Genomic DNA, 17,926 nt, shown 5'->3' with positions numbered 1-17,926 from the left:
ACTTATAAATTTATGACTCAGGGTGGTAGACGCAGTGGCAGTGACCTTCAGATCTTTGCGATTTAAACCTCTGAGTGGCCACGCAACTGTCACGGACTGGTGTGTCGCTTACCACCAGGCGCTTGACTTTTTCATCTCGCGTCGCTTGATATCATAACAAAATACCATTTGTTACTAGAATACGGAAGTCCGGTTCTGCTTCACTCTGGCATGTACTGAACCTACCCATGACCTAACTAATATAAACGCCACAAGATGACAAAATTTCAAGTTCAAAGCAACAACTTTTGTTATTGACAATTTTAAAAATTAAAGGGAATTAGAATTCAACTCTTCATACATTCATTCTACGCTGCCCGAACACTACAATTTGAGGCTATTCAAGGTTACAATGAATAGACATTTTTTAAACAATCGCGCCTCGTTGAATCGGTCACATCGTCGGTTTGCACCTAGTGAGATTGTGGCGAAGCGTTTGTCTATATTACAGAAATAAAAAAATTAAATAAAATTACCAAAAATATTTAGCGGGACACTAGTCATTTTAGTTACTTTCCCTTTTTATTTTAGGTCTTGAAAATACAAAATTAGTAAACGGTCTTTTTTTCCATTAATTTGTTTTTATTTCCTTCTAATACAGGTTTGCCGAGTGGTTCGAGGTTGATTTTGCGTCCTTGGGAATTTCGTAAACTTTAGTTTGGAATAGATTTTTATTTATTAAAGTTTCATTTAATCAATGTTAATCTATTACAATCTTTAAATTTTCAACTACTTTTGCTTTGACACAAAATTTAAAACAATGCCTTTTTGTCAATAACTTAAAAAAAAACTATTGATACATTATGCATATAGTTCCAGTGTTTATAAACAAACAAAAAAATAATAATTTCTATTATGTTCAAATTTGCGTAAGACTTTACAAAATCGATGTTAAAAGATTTTAATTTAATTGTTAAACACATTCATATAATATTCATATTAACACGCGTGCCTACCGCTATAGAGTAGGCAGTCTACAGAAGTCTGTAGTGCATTTGCTACGTTCTTAACGTACGTCTGTCGCTACCTCCACACCAGCTTTGTTATTTGTTTATGTATGTTGTTACTTGATAACAATCAAGTAACGGGATGAACTCGTGCGTCTGGTAGTAAGCGACACGCCTAACTGTCGGAGTGCCGCTCAGAACTTTACATCGCAAAGATTTGAGGGGCCTGCAGGTTTAGCATGAGCCCGAAGACAAAAGTTATCTCTTCTTCGAACTGTCAATTTTTTCTCGAAAATCTCGAGAAAATTGACAGTTCGAAGAAGAGATAACTTTTGTCTTCGGGCTCTAGGTTTCGGGCTCATGCTAAGCTTGCTGGTCACTGCGCTCGTCACTCTGGGACATAAGTTAACAAGTCCCATGTATCTGTAGTTTCATCTGCACCCTTACCTTTCCTGACCAGAACACAGTAATGCTCACATTACTGCTTGGCGGCAGAAACAGGTATGGTGCCAGTATTTCCCTGGACGAACTCTTTCACAAGGAGCTCTACTGCTGCTACTGCCTTTTAGTCCACGCCTATTTCGTCTGCTTAAAGGTAAAACCACATAAGTGACATTCCACAAATCCACAAAAAATTCCCAAATTATGTACCTGTTGTAAGACACTCATCATCTTTCTGCAAATAAAACCACTTATTGAGTTTATAACTTTTTGTTATTGAGTTTCACCTGCAGAAAGATTGTGATTTTCTTACCATAGCTATATAAAGATTTTTTATGGAAAATGTCACTTATGTGGTGTTACCGTTAAACAGACTATTTATTCTTGATATTTTGACCTGGCCCTTTGCAAGGACATCTTCGATCTGGTTGAGCTATGTACGCCGATATAATGTATGTTGTAGTTGTTAATATCAATAAAAAAAAACTCATACTCGCAGAATATCGGAGTGGGTGTAGTTGAAATATGTATAAAAACATAACCGTACATTAAAAAGGTTTATGAATCATCATATCCAATATAGAATCATATAGAAATCATATCCAATTCTAAAGTAACCAAAGTAATTAGATATTATTTCCGACCGCTGACGATGTGATCACCTGACCTTTGCCAATGAAATTGGAGTTAGCAATATAGAGTTTTCACAATTATGTTACTAATTGCGAAAAACTCTATTATTAATCTTTTTTAAGAATATTCTCAAAGCTTAGGGAATTTTAAACGCCATTTTGTGATTAATAATTTGATGAATTAACTAATAATTGTCGATCTTAATAGTGCTATTGTTAAGGAGACTATATTAAGGAAAGCACGCCAGTTCAACAATAAAAATAAGAACAATAAACTCAACACGACTCACTTGAAATTAGAAGGACCACCGATACCAGTTTACCTATCTGAGAGATTGACACCTAGATTACAACGTATTTTTCACCTTGCACGTAATTTTGCTAAAAACAATGACTACAAATACTGCTGGACGTCATATGGAAGGGTATTTCTACGTAAAGACGATGGTAAACAACAATTTCTCATTACAGATGTGGTCGATTTGAATAACCTTGAACAAACAAAATTATTAGTTTTATTTTTCTGCATGGCTTTTAAATTCATTTTTGAAACTATTGTCATGGTTCAGTAGATATATATTTTTTATATTTTTGTTAATAATAGCACACTATACAGAATAAATACATATACACAGAACTCACACCCATTACCACAAAATTTACATTCGCATCAAATTCACAACTATTTTTATTTGCAACAAAATATAAATATCATAAATAGGTTTTCCAATAGAAAAAGTGTATATATATTATATAAGTATATATATATATATATATATATATATATATATAATATTGCCCACATGTATTTACATCGAGACCATAGTTTGTGCAGTTTTTAATATAAATTGCAAAAATGGTTGACACCAACAGTCAGAATGTTTTAGAACTTGACAATATTTCCACCGCTTCGGCCTATTTCTGTGACACTAATACTTGCAACTCTTATTTAACAAACTCTAATAATTGTTTTAACATATTTACACAAAATAGCATAAGCATAAAAGCATTTATAAAAATTTTGATGGATTACTAGCACAATTATCTAGATTCACAACTGATATCGACATTATTATTTTGACCGAATGTTGGTTAAATGTCATAAACCTATTCCCCAACTTGAAAATTATGTTGCTTTTTCTAGTAGTAATTATCTCAATCAGAACGATGGAATTGTTATATATGTCAAAAAACACCTAAAATGTATGGTCACGGAGCCAGAGCCGAAGGGAGCTACTTTCCTCCTGCTTAAAATCGATCCCGACATTCATATTTTGGCTGTATACAGATCCCCCTCCATACCTTCTACAGACAGTTTTTTAAACTCAATAGAGCAAATTATTCGTCCATTACAGTCTGGTAAAAACATTATATTGGCGGGCGATATGAATATTGACATTAAATCTAGTAACCTTGACAGTAACAGTGCTGTTTATTTGGATCTGACTACTGAATTGGGTTTGTTGCCCGGTCACCTATATCCGACCAGGTTAATGAACTGCCTGGATCACGTAATATTAAAAACGACTTTTCCAGCATCTATTTTTGTGATTGATGCCACTGTTACAGATCATGCCTTGGTGTTGCTAAGTTTGTCTTTGACCGAATTTAAGGTTGTTGCAGTTAGCGGTTATATAAAAATTGATTTTGAAGCGGCTGTTAAATACCTTCAATCTGTTGATTTCTCTTTTGTGACGCCTACTTCTGACGCCAACGTAGCTTCTTCACTTTTTGTTGAAAGGCTGTCTACTGCAATAATGTTAAACAGCAAGTCATACAAAGTACCTAATAGGAAAAAGACTCTGAAACCATGGCTAACTACTGGTCTGCTCCGCTGCATACGTTATAGGGATAGGCTTCACAAAAAAGCAAAAAATGATCCTAATAATAATATTCTACAAACTACGTACAAGCGATACCGGAATTTCTGTAATTCATTGTTGCGAAAACTTAAAAGAAACTATGAAAAATCACTGCTATTTTCCGCAAAGTCAAATAAGGACACCTGAAAAGCAATAAAATTAATATTCGACATTTCTAAATCTGAAAATTCAGCAATTGATCTACTACGTTCTGATTCTGATAAGGACATTGAGAGTATAAATAAATACTTTTCTAATATAGGTAAACAGTTGGCTGATGATATAATTTCCGCAAATAATTATAACAAAACTAAATATAATTTTGACATCCCTCACGTAACAAATTCTATTGTACTTCTATCACCAGACGAAGCTGAGATTGAATCTCTAATTACTAACCTTAAAAGTAATTGTTCCGTAGGATGGGATTCCATACCTGTTACATTCCTAAAACTTGCAAAACATATTATAGTCGGGGGGACTATAATATGTTTTGCAAGTTTTAGGAACTTACTAATAAATCTTACTAAAATTATTGAACTTTGTTTATTCCAGGGAGTCTTCCCAAAGGTTTTTAAGAAGTCTCTAATCACCCCAGGCCACAAGGGCGGGGCTCGCGACAGTGTTTCAAACTATAGACCCATTTCGGTACTCAGCTCACTATCTAAGATACTTGAAAAAGTACTAAACAGCCGCCTTAAGAATTTCTTGGAACAGAATAATATTTTATCAAGTTCACAATTTGGATTTAGGTCAAATATAAGTACAGAAAACGCCGTTAGCCAATTAGTAGCCCACGTAACCTGTAAATGTGATGCTAAACAGAGATGTCTAGGAGATTTCCTTGATTTTGCTAAAGCTTTCGACACTGTTTCGATTCCTATACTTGTAGATAAATTAAATCGTGTCGGTGTCCGGGGCAATGCCCTCAAGATTATGGAAGACTTCCTGTGAGATCGTACGCAACAAGTTAAAATTGGAGACATGTTAAGTGCAGAAGCTCCAGTTGTGTACGGTGTGCCCCAAGGAAGTATCCTCGGACCAAGTCTGTTCTTAGTGTACATTAATGATTTGTGTGAAGTGTGCCGACGTCACGGCTTTGATATTTATTGGGGAGAATTGGGACGGCGTTTGCGATGTTGCTGAGCGTGGTCTTCAAAAAGTAAGCTGCTGGCTTCAAAAAAACCTACTTACGTTAAATCTCTCAAAATCCACTTGCATTCCATTTACTCTTCCTAATAATAAACCGGCTAATATAAAAATTAAACTTCACTCATGTAGTTCTACTCGCGACTCGGACTCTGTCTCTGACTGGTGTTGTCCTACAGTTGCCAAGTCTAGTAATGTAAAATATCTCGGGGTGATTCTGGATGACAGGCTCAGCTGGCGTACTCATATAGAACTCACAACTGTGCGTCTTAGAAAATTCGTCTACGTTTTCAAAAAACTTAGGTATATTGCTGATCCTGATCTTCTTCGTACAATTTGCTACGCACTTGTGCAGTCAGTTATGTGAGATATTGTGTTGGAGTCTGGGGTGGAGCCTGCAAGACTGTATTATTGCCTTTGGAAAGAGCTCATAGATCTATTCTCAAGGTCATGACTTTTAGCCAATATAGATTTCCCACTAAATCTCTATATGCCATATGCAAAGTCCTGTCCGTAAGACAACAGTATGTTCTACATATTGTCAAGAAGCACCACAAGGAAACTCCGTACAGAAAAGATGGCTACATTAATAAGCGTACCCGAACTAATGTTTGTACGTGTACTAAGTGTCGCACATCCTGGGCTAGACGACAGCTAAGTTTTAGGGCTCGTTATCTGTATAATAAAATGAATAAAACTCTCAACATATATCCTTTATCTGCTCATGAAGTTAAAGTCAAAGTCAAGAATTGGGTTTTAGCTTTAGATTACCATGAAACCGAAGCGTTACTGTAGTAATTGGTATAAATTTTATTATTATTTTTCAATTAAACCAAAAATTGTTCCTTATCTTAAAATTATAGCGAATGTTTTTTGTTTATATGGCATAAATTTTCCATCACGAAATATTCCAATATCCACACTAACTCAGACAAACACATACACCCACACACACACACACACTCGTACACAAAATTACATAGATATATATATATCACTATTTGCATATTACAATGTATCCAACTTGTTATATAATTATTATTTAGAGTACTTTTTATCGAGACTTTTAATAATAGATTCTTTCACTTTATTTTTTTGTATTAAATTTTTAATTTATATTTTTCTCATGAAATAGACTTAAGCCTTGTCAAAATTTGGGAGAGGGCACTGGCTCCTGTCACACAGGTTATACCTAGCTCAGGAGTCAGGGACTTCATCAATATGTTGTAATCTATTTTGTGACAATAAATATTATTATTATTATTATTATTATTATTATTATATTATAATTAACATTGTCTATAAAGGTTCAGAAACTAAAGAGCCTTTTTTGTATTTATGTGTTAATACAAACAGCCACAGTATATACAAACCGTTACTTTCTTAAACTGCAAATTTGAACGCTGTGTACCAACAATTTTCGACAATGAGTTTTGATATATTAAGTATGACCCTAAAATATATCGATGATAAATCAACTTTATCTACTATCGAATAAATATACGATGGTGCAGGAAAAAAATGACATTGGGCCACACCTATGACGATTGAAAAGTTTTTGTTTTTTTTTAAAATTATTTGTTAATCCTTAAAATTGTCAAATTTGCGTTTAAAGCGTTTTTTGAAAATGTAAATATTTACGAGGTTTTCACTCTTAGGCGACGATATCGTTTTTCTCATATTTGTCACCAGTCAAATAGCATAAATAGTTGGAGTTTTATTTATAATATTTTGTCAGTTTTCTAAAAATATTTTTCGAATTTTTATTATCGAACTTTCTTATGGAGTATGCAATATGACGATGTACCCACTGAACTATGGACTATTTAACTAACCTTTCTAAACCACCATTAGGCAAATTTCTCAGGGCGTTGTATTTTCAGTCTCGCCCTTTTAGACTTTCAGGAGGCAAGCCTATTTTCGGCCTTTATCCGTAGGTACTAAATAATATAACGATTTTATAGAAATATGTTGTTCATGTATAAATTACTTCTTCTTCGTCTTCTTATTTTTGAGCTAGACTCTTTTTAGTACAATAATTGCCAACTGTCTCTGTCAGCACCCTCACTTTGATTTCCTGAGACGATATGATATTAACTTTTATTTTATTTTTGTTTTACTCACAACTGATTTAAATAACTTCGTACCTAATGAAGAGGTTGTCTGATTTTACTATACTATTTCACAAAAGGCTGTATTACTCACAAATATGTATATGTCCTTGTAGTGACTAGGCTATTTTGCGTTTAGCTCTTCACGTCTTGTGCAGTAAGCTCGGTCAATCTCGTTCTCTCGTTAATCAATTATTTATATTCATTAAAGATAAAACTAGTTTTCGGATCTAAATTGCGTATATTTGTATTTTCAAGCAAACCAATGTTTCAGACTTTTTATAGGTCCCATAATCATAATATGGAAAGAAAATGTCCGTAATATTAATGCTATGGACATTTTCTTTCTTAATGAAATTGAAGGAAGGAATGAATCAATAGGTAGTTGATCCACTCGTGTTTTGTTCCTATAATAAATCGTTCCTTTGATACTTCTTCCTTTTCTTGTAGACATTTTAGCAGGATAAATAATTCAATAATGGAAAACCCCAGTATTGTGCCAAGTAGTTTTTTATCGATGATGATCTAACTTTTTGCACTGTACCTACTTGAATCGTAGAGCAAAAAGTTGCTTGAGAGACTTCTTTTGTTTGTTACTTATTTATTATTTGATACAAAATTCAACACAAAATCCATGCTGTTAAGATAGAGTTCACAATATTTAGCAGTGTAAATTTCAATAGTTGTAACCAAAACAAATATTGTATAATTTTATTATTCTATGGTACTTGCTAAAACATTTAAAACTGTTACTTTTTGTGGTCCTTGGGTACTTATGCATATTCGACGAATTTTATTGTTTATGGCTTTTTGGGAGACCCGTTGGCCAATTAGCAATTTAAAGGCTATTATGCAAAGTATTTTAAAAGTATGACAAAAAAAAGTAATCTCAGTACAGAGCAGTGTTGGGCAAAATTTAATTGTTCTGGCAATTAAAGATTGACAATTGATTAATTGTCAATTGCGAAACAGCAATTAACGATTGATCAATTGTTAGTTGCGAGAACCGCAATTATTATTGTTAATTTAATTGATTATTAATTTAATTGATCAATCGTTAATCGCAAATATCTACAATTAACCATTAATCAATTTTCAATCTTTTCAATGTTTTTGATTAACAATTAACAATTAAAACTGATAAATTTATATAATATATGGGGGTGAGTTAGGGCGTTGGTTGTGGGGGCCTGTTGGGGACCTGCTGGGGGCAGGTTAGGGGGCCTGTTGGGGGCCTGCTGGGGGCAGGTTAGGGACCCCGGTTGGGAACCCCGCTTGAGGTCCCCGGTTGGGGCCCCGGTTGGGGGGCCCGGTTGGGGGCCCCGGTTGGGGGCCATGGCTGGGGGCCCCGATTGGGGGCCCCAATTGGGGCCCCGGTTGGAGGCCCGGTTAAAATCAATTGCAATTAAATTGCGACGCGTCGCAATTGATTTAATTGCAATTGATTTCAATTGAATTGATTTTTTAATCTGATTGAATTATTGATTGAAATTTAATTGATTAACGCCCAACACTGGTACAGAGTACTAAAAAACCAATCTCAAAAGTACGTGGAATTACGTGTATTTGTTAAGTTTTATTGAAATATTGCCCCTAGTTTGCCACTATACAGGACTTGACACTGGAGATAATAAAAATCGGTTCTCACTACTCAAAGTATATTGAGAGAAAAACGCCTTGAATTAGAGAAATAGCAAAATCAACCATTAAAATAATTGCTCCTAAATTAAAGTTAAGGCGCTATTTATAAAAATAAATGTTCATGCGTGAACAGCCACACTTAGAGGTGGATGATTTTCTTCAAAATGAAATGCGACCACTATGGAAGTACCCCCTTTCCACCCTCTTATGATATGGGGTCCTTCAAACGAGGCGTGAAGAGGCATATTGTAGGCAGGCAGGGTGGAGGTGGCTAGTGCAGTGAGGATTTCATCGCTGCACTAGGTTCCTTCGCGTTTGGATACCACTTTCCACTTAACATCAGGTGGAGTGGAGTCATTTGCCTGTCAAGTATTAAAAAAAAAAAAAGAATCATGAAAATCGGTTCACAAATACCGGAGTTATCGCGTAACATACATACAAAAAAAGGAATATACCGTCGAATTGATAACCTCCTCCTTTTTTGAAGTCGGTTAAAAATACTTGATTGTTCAACACAAGAAACTTGACATTATTGTAAACTTTTCATAAGCGTAGAACTCGTATTTTTAAAAGAAAAGGTAAAAGTTGCAATTTGCACGTACTCAATTTATTTTTGACTGCCTCTGTGGCCGAACGGTGCGATTCCCGGGCCGGGAGAAATATTTGTACGGTCTACATTTATTTCTCTCCTGAGTTTGGGTGTAATTTGTGGTTGTCTATGTATGTGTCCATTTCACCCGCGACACAGGGTTTCCCTAGTGCAGGGCTATGTTGAGTGTGTGCGTTATTATTATTATTTATTCTTAATTACTTATATTACACTGTAATAGAAATTAGAATTACAATAGTAAGCATAATTATAGTTCTGTGCGGATAGAAATAGCTAGCACAATAATGACCTACTTGCACGAGAGCGTCATAAAGCGCGAGATACGGCGGCAATTAACAAATAATAATTGGATTTCTTATTCCATTTTTTTTACCACTGGCAACTACTGGGATATCTTAAATTCCATTTGTCGCCAGTGCAGTGGCAACAACAGATCTTTTTATCCCATTTGTCACCACCTGGTAACATAGGGTTTTTTTTCCCATTTGTCACCAGTGGAAATCACCACTGGTAACAACTGAGATTTTTATCCCATTTGTCACCACCTGGTAACATATGGGATTTTTTTCCCATTTGTCGCCACTAGAAATCACCACTGGTAACAACTGTTATTTTTATCCCGTTTGTCACCACCTGGTAACATATGGGACGTTTTTTTCCCATTTGTCGCCAGTAGAAATCACCACTCGCAACAACTGAGATTTTTATATCCCGTTTGTCACCACCTGGTAACATAACATTTTTTTCTCCATTTGTCGCCACTAGAAATCACCACTGGTAGGTAACATCTGAGACTTTTTATCCCGTTTTGGACTTTTTGGCGGGAAGTCAAATTGAGCGGTTGTTTTAAAATTTTTTTGGGAAAAAAAATAGTTGTAAAATACTTTAAATACATATTACAATAAAGAATAGTACATCGACATAAGTTGAGTGTACCTTCTTTCCCATGGGTGAAGACAGTGACGGGGGGACCCCGTTAAAAAAAGGAAAAAAGTGGACAAACCTAACAACAAGGACAATGATTACAAGATCTACAGAAAAACGAATTATAAGAGACTTTTTTCGGAAAACCATACAGGGGAATGTGTTGTTTTTGTTGAGTCAACTGAACAAGAGAAAGTTGGGAATAAAAACCCTTTGACATTGACTAAATTGTTTACAGACAATGTTAAAGCAATCGTGGGAGTTCACAGAGTGAATGCCTACAAAATAGGAGTTACCTTTAAAAAGCCCGCTCCAGCAAACAACTTCCTAAAAATGGACACTTTTTTAAACCGGCATAAACTGAAAGCTTTTATACCAGCGTTCCTAACTGAAGTTACTGGAATAATAAGACACCAACATGTCAAATGAAGATATTTACAAGAATATGTCGTGTGACCAAGAAATAATATCAGTGAAGCGCTTTATGCGTAAAGTAGACGGGAAACTTACCCCGCTGGGCACCATCGCGGTGACCTTTGCGGCCACGGTACTACCGCAGTATGCATACTTACAGTTGTTCAGATATCCTGTGCATACGTACATTCCACCAGTTTTACAGTGCTACAAGTGCCTGAAGTTCAACCACTCTGCTAAAGTATGCAGAGGCCAGCAGATGTGCTCGTCGTGTGCCGGTCAACACTCTTTTCGAGATTGTGATGTGGAAGGGATTGTGTGTATTAACTGCAGCGGAAATCACCTGGCCATCTCCAGAAATTGTCCGGTGAAGCAGAAAAAAGTTGAAGAAAAGAAAAATAAATACATCAACCGATCCTATGCCGATGTTATGGGTATGTCATACACTCTCAATAATAAGTCATTTCCTCCACTACGCAACAACACTCAGCCTCCACCCCATACAAATGATAATGTAAATAAACCTGATAGGGCACTCAATGCTGAACTGATCGTCAGCAATGATATAGTAATTAATGCGTTGGTGAAAACTCTTGTTACTTTAGGCAACAGTAAAGTTAATGTGACCATTACAAATGCTAGAATAAAAGAAATTTTGTTTTTTGAATTGAATTAAATTAGCTAATTTAATTCATGGATAAATTTTTACATATAGCACAGTATAACATACAGAGCTTGCAGAGTAAAACAGCCTTACTGACTAAATTTCTTACTGATCAAGATATAGACATTTGTTTGATAAATGAAACTTGGCTTAAAAGTAGTAGCAATATTCCTCGGTTTCCAACTTACAATTACATATATAAAAATTCAAAAAATTTACATAATGGCGTTGGAGTAATAATCAAACAAAACTTAAAATATGACATTGTAAATACCTCTTTTTATGAATCGATTCAGAATATTTGTATCTCAATGGAGTCATCCTTAGGGAAATTGTATGTTTTATGTGTATATTGTCCACCGAATAGTGGAAGGTTTGATTCCAGTAAAATGAAAAAACTGTTACGGAATACTCCTCAACCATGTCTCATCATGGGAGACTTCAATGCACATCATTTGCTGTTTGGTTGTCAGACTAGTGACAGTAGAGGGAATGCCCTTTACAATGTCATAGATGAATTTGATTTTGTGGTTTTGAATGATGGTAGTCCAACAACTATCCAGTATCCAAATAAAAATGCATCTGCTATTGATATATCATTTGTTAGTCCGGTAATAGCTCCACTTTGTGAATGGCATGTCCACGATGATCCAATGGGCAGCTGTCATTATCCAACTCAGGTAGATGTCAACGTGTGTCCTTCGGTGTATGAGGTTCGTTCTGTGGAAGAAAAGTATGTTTATAGACAGGCAGATTGGTCAAAGTTTAATTCTTTATCTGAAAACAAATTTTGCCACTTAAATACAATTAACGGTCAGCCTCTTGATTTGTATAATTTTGTACATATTTTGTATGATATTAGAAATGAAACTGTCCCTAAGCAAAAACCAAAACAAACTTTGCAAACGTTAAGAAAACCAGCTCCGTGGTGGAATGAAACTTGTGCTAATGCTGTTAAACTTTCTAAACAAGCTTTAAAAGAATATAAAAATTCACCAACTATTCCTAACTTCATAAATTATAAGAGACTTGATGCTAAAAAAAAGAATACTTAAGGAAGAACGTATTAAATCATGGCAAGAACTATGTAGCAGTTTTAATAGAATGACACCTGTTACTAGAATATGGAGATATATTAAGAGATTTAAAAGGATAGGCAGTTCGCAAAACAGACATCTAAATGATGAGTGGGTACCAAGTTTCCTAGACAAATTGGCAGACTCATCGCTATTGGATGAAGACAAAATTAATGATATTTTGAACCAGTCTGTGGAAAGTAGCAGTAATTCTTTTCTTAATGAACCTTTTACACTGAATGAGTTTCTAGTTTCACTTAGGAGTAGGAAAGATACAACACCAGGAATGGACAATATACCATACATGATTATAAAAAATTTACATTTAAATGCCATCAAGATATTGCTGGATATTTACAATAAACTTTGGAATGATCTAGTTATACCAGAGTCATGAAAAACCCAATGTGTTATTCCCATATAAAAACCAAATAAACCTGTGAATAGTGCTTCATCATATAGACCCATTTCCTTATCTTCATGTTTAGGTAAACTCTTTGAAAATATGTTGAAATTACGATTAGATTACTTTACTGAATCACAGGGTAAGTTACCAAACATACAATTTGGATTCAGAATATGAAGGAGTTGCTCCGAAAGCTTTGTATCATTTATATCGGATATTAAAAAAGCAAAGCTCAGTCATTCTAATGTTGTGTGTGTCTTCTTAGATTTGAAAGGTGCTTTCGACAATGTAAATATTGAATGCCTAATTAATGTGTTGCACATCTTGAGTGTACCAAGTAAAACATTAACATGGATATTAAAATTTTTGTCCAATAGGACTTTATATGTTAAGTTTAACAACAGATTACATGGACCTAAGATTGTAACTAAAGGGACTGCAGGGTGCAACACGATAGTGTTGATAGTGTTAATGTTAGTGTGAGTGTTAGTGTTAGTGTTAGAGGTGATAATCTCTACTATAATATGTACACATCTCAAATCCTTGATTATATTCTAGATACTTCACAAATTAAAATCTTGCAATTTGCAGATGACTTACTTTTATACAGTGAAAATCAAAACTTAAGTATGGCTGTTAGTAATATGAATACAGCGTTGAGTCAATTTAGAACATTATTATAGCAATATTTTAAAATTGGAAATTAGTTCTGAAAAAAGTTCAGTTTTAGTGTTTAGTACTAATCCATTAGCTGCACCTTCTGTCCAACTTAGTTATAACGGCAATGTCATTCCTATTGTTAGTCATCATAAATTCCTAGGTGTAATAATAGATGATAAATTGAAATTTAATTTACATATTAACTATGTTTGCCAAAATGCCATGAAAGTATTAACGCGTTAAGGTGTTTGGCAGGAACCTTTTGGGGTTCTGACCCTAAAACATTAAATATGCTGTATAAAAGTATTGTCAGAAGTCATTTTGATTATAGTAGCCTTGCTTATATGAATGCAAGCAACACTTTATTGAGAAAACTTGATGTGATACAAAACATGGGTTTAAGGATAATTAGTGGGGCTATGTGCTCTACTCCCATCAATTCTATGGAAATTGAAAATTGCATACCTCCATTGTCATTGCGCCGCTTGCAATTGGCTGAGAAATTTTGTCTGAAGGAGTTGTCTTCAAATAATAGTGTAGTCCTTAACAAGTTTTTATATCCTTCAGCTGTGTCTCAGTCTGTTGATATCACTGATATTTCGGCTGACACACTTCTTTCCCTGGTTTTGGCTGAAATTCCATATATTATGACTTATGTTAAATATAAATCTAGAAACATTAATACCTCTGATAAGTGGCCAGTTTACCAATGTCCATACTTTTCTTTGCTCAATTTTCTGGATATTAATTGTAATTTAGATAGTGTAAAAAATAAGTTCGATTTTCTAGAATTCTTGAGTAGTAAATCCAATTTCTATACCATCTACACGGATGGTTCTAAATGTTTGGACAGTGTTAAAGCAGCTTTTTATGACCCTCAAAAACACTTTTCTAAATGTCTTAAGTTAGGAAATAACTGTAGTGTTTTTACTGCTGAAAGTTATGCCATATTAGCTGCTTTAAAATTTGTACAAAGCCATGTAAATAATGTAAATATTTTAATAGTAAGTGATTCAAAGAGTGTCGTAACAAGTTTGTGCAATGGTCACTTTGCATTTAAATTGAATTATATTGTATATGAAATTAAACATATATTGGAAATTTTAAGACAAACTAAACACATAGAATTTGTATGGGTACCTTCACATAGTGGAATAAGCGGAAGTGAGGTTGTGGATTTGGCAACTCGGCAAGACCACGATGAGGATCATACGGAAATTTTAAAAGTACCATTTACTGATTTTTACCAGCTATTTAAAAGAAACAAACGAAGAATGTGGCAGCAATATTGGGATAAAACTAAGGAAAGTAAAGGAAAGTGGTATGCAGAAATACAAAAAGACATACCAATAGAACCCTGGTATAACAAATTCGAGTACTGCGGCAGAAAATTCATAGCTGTTATTAATCGCCTGCGATTCGGTCATTGCTTGGTTCCAGCCCATCTTAATAGACTAAAGATTGTGACTAGCTCGAAATGTAATTATTGTTCCAATACCAATGCTGATATTGCTCATATAATTTTTAACTGTGAAGCTTTTGGTATGCAGCGGTTGATACTTGTCATTGAATTAAGTGACATATCGGACGAAAACTCGTTAAGTGTTCCCCGCCACATACAAGACTTATTATCCCATACAGTTTACTTTTCACCAATTTTTAGATTTATTTTTAGCACTATAGAAAAAATTTAATGTGATTACTTATAATTAGATAATAAGCATAATTTTCCTTAATAATTACTTTTATGTTTTCGGCTGAAGGACTTTGTTTCCATGGCCAGCAATAAATTTAAAAAAAATTTATCCCGTTTGTCACATATGGGATTTTTTTCCCACTTGTCACCATTGGGAACAAAGCCAGTGGTGACAACTGGGAATAAGCGGTTTTATTTCCTTTTTTAGTATCTATCTGATCTAGTCGTTATTTAAAGAAAAAATTTAATAATTAAAAATACATTATATTTCTTCCGAATGTTGTCTTCATATTACCCGATCGTGTTTTTTTAATAGTAAATGTTTATGTAATCTCCCTATAAAAAGCCCACAGAAATGAGAAAAAAAAATTGAATGTATGCATCTACTTTTTAAGTACAGGACATCACTGCCTCCGTAGCAGTACGGTTACCATGCTGAACTGCCACGGAGACGTAGCAGTAATGTGAGAATTACTACGTTCCGTAATTACAGGCACATAGGACTTGTCAACTTATGCCTGAGACACCCTGGTGATTGTCGTGGTTACAGTGCCCCTTAGATATTTGCGATTTAAAGCTCTGAGTGGCACTGCAACTGTTTTAAACAGGCGTGTAACTTACCAGCAAGCACACGACTTGTTCGCCCCGTCTCTTGATATTATATAAAAAAGTTAGTTTTAATTTTATATGAATTTAGAACACGTTAAGCGATATACAAAATTAGATTCTATTCTGTTCTAAATGAAATAATCATTAAAACTTTACTTATACGTACATATAAAAATATTTAATTATTAATTTTTTTCCATGAAAATAGCATCCAAATATAAAACAATTAGATATTTTTATCATTTGAAGTAATTGGTACTGTAGAAAAAAAATTGAATCTGGATTACACCACTACTGCGTCTATTTCTCAATTATGGACCTCTTAAATTTTATAAACTCTGTAATGTAATAAATACGGTAGGTCTGAACTAGATGTATGTACGGACAACGGCACATTAGACTACACATTTTTGTTCGAAAATCGCCTTCAAGTGCAACGGAACAAGATACGTCAATGTGTAGCTTGATGTGCTGGCGTGTGTATGACTATAAAATTGTTCATTTCGTTTAAATTATAACGTTCTATACGAGTTTATTTTAAACTGGGCGAATGACAATTTGTATCTTGATAAGCAATACCGTGATAACCTACGAAAATTAGATTTTAATGCCAAATTGTAGCTTATCGCATCGTCTACATCTTGCAGACGTAAACTAAGTGATTTGAAACTTCCAAATATATAAAAAACACATAAACAGTTGACATAAGTAAACCCATTCCACCAAACCACGAAAAAAATCTTTAGGCGCCATTTTCTCAAAACTATGATCATGTTGATTAACAATTGATTATCAGCTTAAGTTTTGGATCAGTATACAACTTTATCCCCATAGACGATGCGTAGATTAGACAGCGACTTTAAATAATAACACAAATGCATCTTGTTTCAGGTTGAAGTAAACATGGAGGAAAGTGTTTGCATCAGCAGATTCTTTTCACAAGAAAGCCAATGCGAGAAAATAAATCCAAATCGTATTCCAAGATCGCCAACCCCATCAACAGACAACTCTTCACAAGATTTAAGCCAAAACTCTATAGAAGACGAACTACATCTATCACAGTTAACTATAGAAGAACTGGAAATATTGAAAATACAGCCCTTTTACAATATAACTCCTAGAGACATGCCCTCATCACCTCACTGTGTAGTAGAAGAAGTGTTTTCTTCTAACCCCTGGGCAATGTTAATAGCAACAATATTTTTAACAAAAACGTCTTATAGAACAGCTAGGCGCTACATCAAAAGTTTCTTCGAGGAATACCCGACTCCGTACGATGTTTTAAACGAAAAACCAACTTCGTTAGAAAGATTTTTTGATAATTTGGGATTAAGGAAGCGTGGAAGTATGATTTGGAAATTAAGTTACCAGTTTGTTTCTTCCAAATGGCGTCGAGCAAGCGATTTATACGGGATAGGAAAGTATGGGGAGGACGCTTATAGGATATTTTGTTTGGGACATACGGATTTGGATCCTGGAGACAGATATTTAAAGTTGTATTTAGATTGGTTGACGGGACAAACTGAGTTTTTGGAATATAATGGGATTGTGGACAGTGAATGCCTTATTAAGGATCCTGTTTTGAATTATTATAGGATTAGTTTACGAGATTCTGATATGTTTTAGTGTTTATCTACTTATTTAAATTGTAAGAATGTCTTATTGTTTATTGCTTGTCAAATACGTAAATGATGCACCGTCAAAGTGAAACGGATGACTGTTGTCAATCTGACCACGGAGTGAATAGTATATTTTGTTATCAGGTTTGAAGTGATAATAATAAATTAATTATAAATAAATGGCTCCCGTCATGGAAGAATGGCATATGTGGAGTTACATCAAAAACGTTGATTGCTCCATTAGATACAGAAAAATATAACCCACACCCTACCCAATTCTTGTAATTCTATCGACAAATATTGTAGACAGAGTTACAAGAATTGGAGAGGATGTGGGTTATATTTTTCAGATTTAATGGAGCAATAAACATGTTCAACGTAACTCCACTTAAGCCATTCTTCCATGAGGGGTGCGAAATGTACCTT

At 34.5% G+C, this 17,926-nt stretch overlaps 1 protein-coding gene across 1 annotated transcript in view; it reads left to right on the top strand.

Moving 5' to 3' along the window:
* The window catches only part of LOC113225941 (methyl-CpG-binding domain protein 4-like), an 83,634-nt gene extending 65,975 nt beyond the window's left edge, over positions 1-17,659 (top strand). The window contains exon 2 of the mRNA XM_026458418.1: positions 16,773-17,659. Coding sequence (XP_026314203.1) covers positions 16,785-17,507 — 723 coding nt within the window. The 5' untranslated portion in view covers positions 16,773-16,784 and the 3' untranslated portion in view covers positions 17,508-17,659. The remainder of the gene's footprint in view (positions 1-16,772) is intronic.
* Positions 17,660-17,926: the final 267 nt, after the last annotated feature.

The sequence above is a fragment of the Hyposmocoma kahamanoa genome, unplaced genomic scaffold (assembly GCF_003589595.1).
Source record: "Hyposmocoma kahamanoa isolate Upper Pololo Valley unplaced genomic scaffold, ASM358959v1 180, whole genome shotgun sequence".
Lineage (NCBI taxonomy): Eukaryota > Metazoa > Arthropoda > Insecta > Lepidoptera > Cosmopterigidae > Hyposmocoma > Hyposmocoma kahamanoa.
This window is presented reverse-complemented; position numbering and strand designations above follow the sequence as displayed.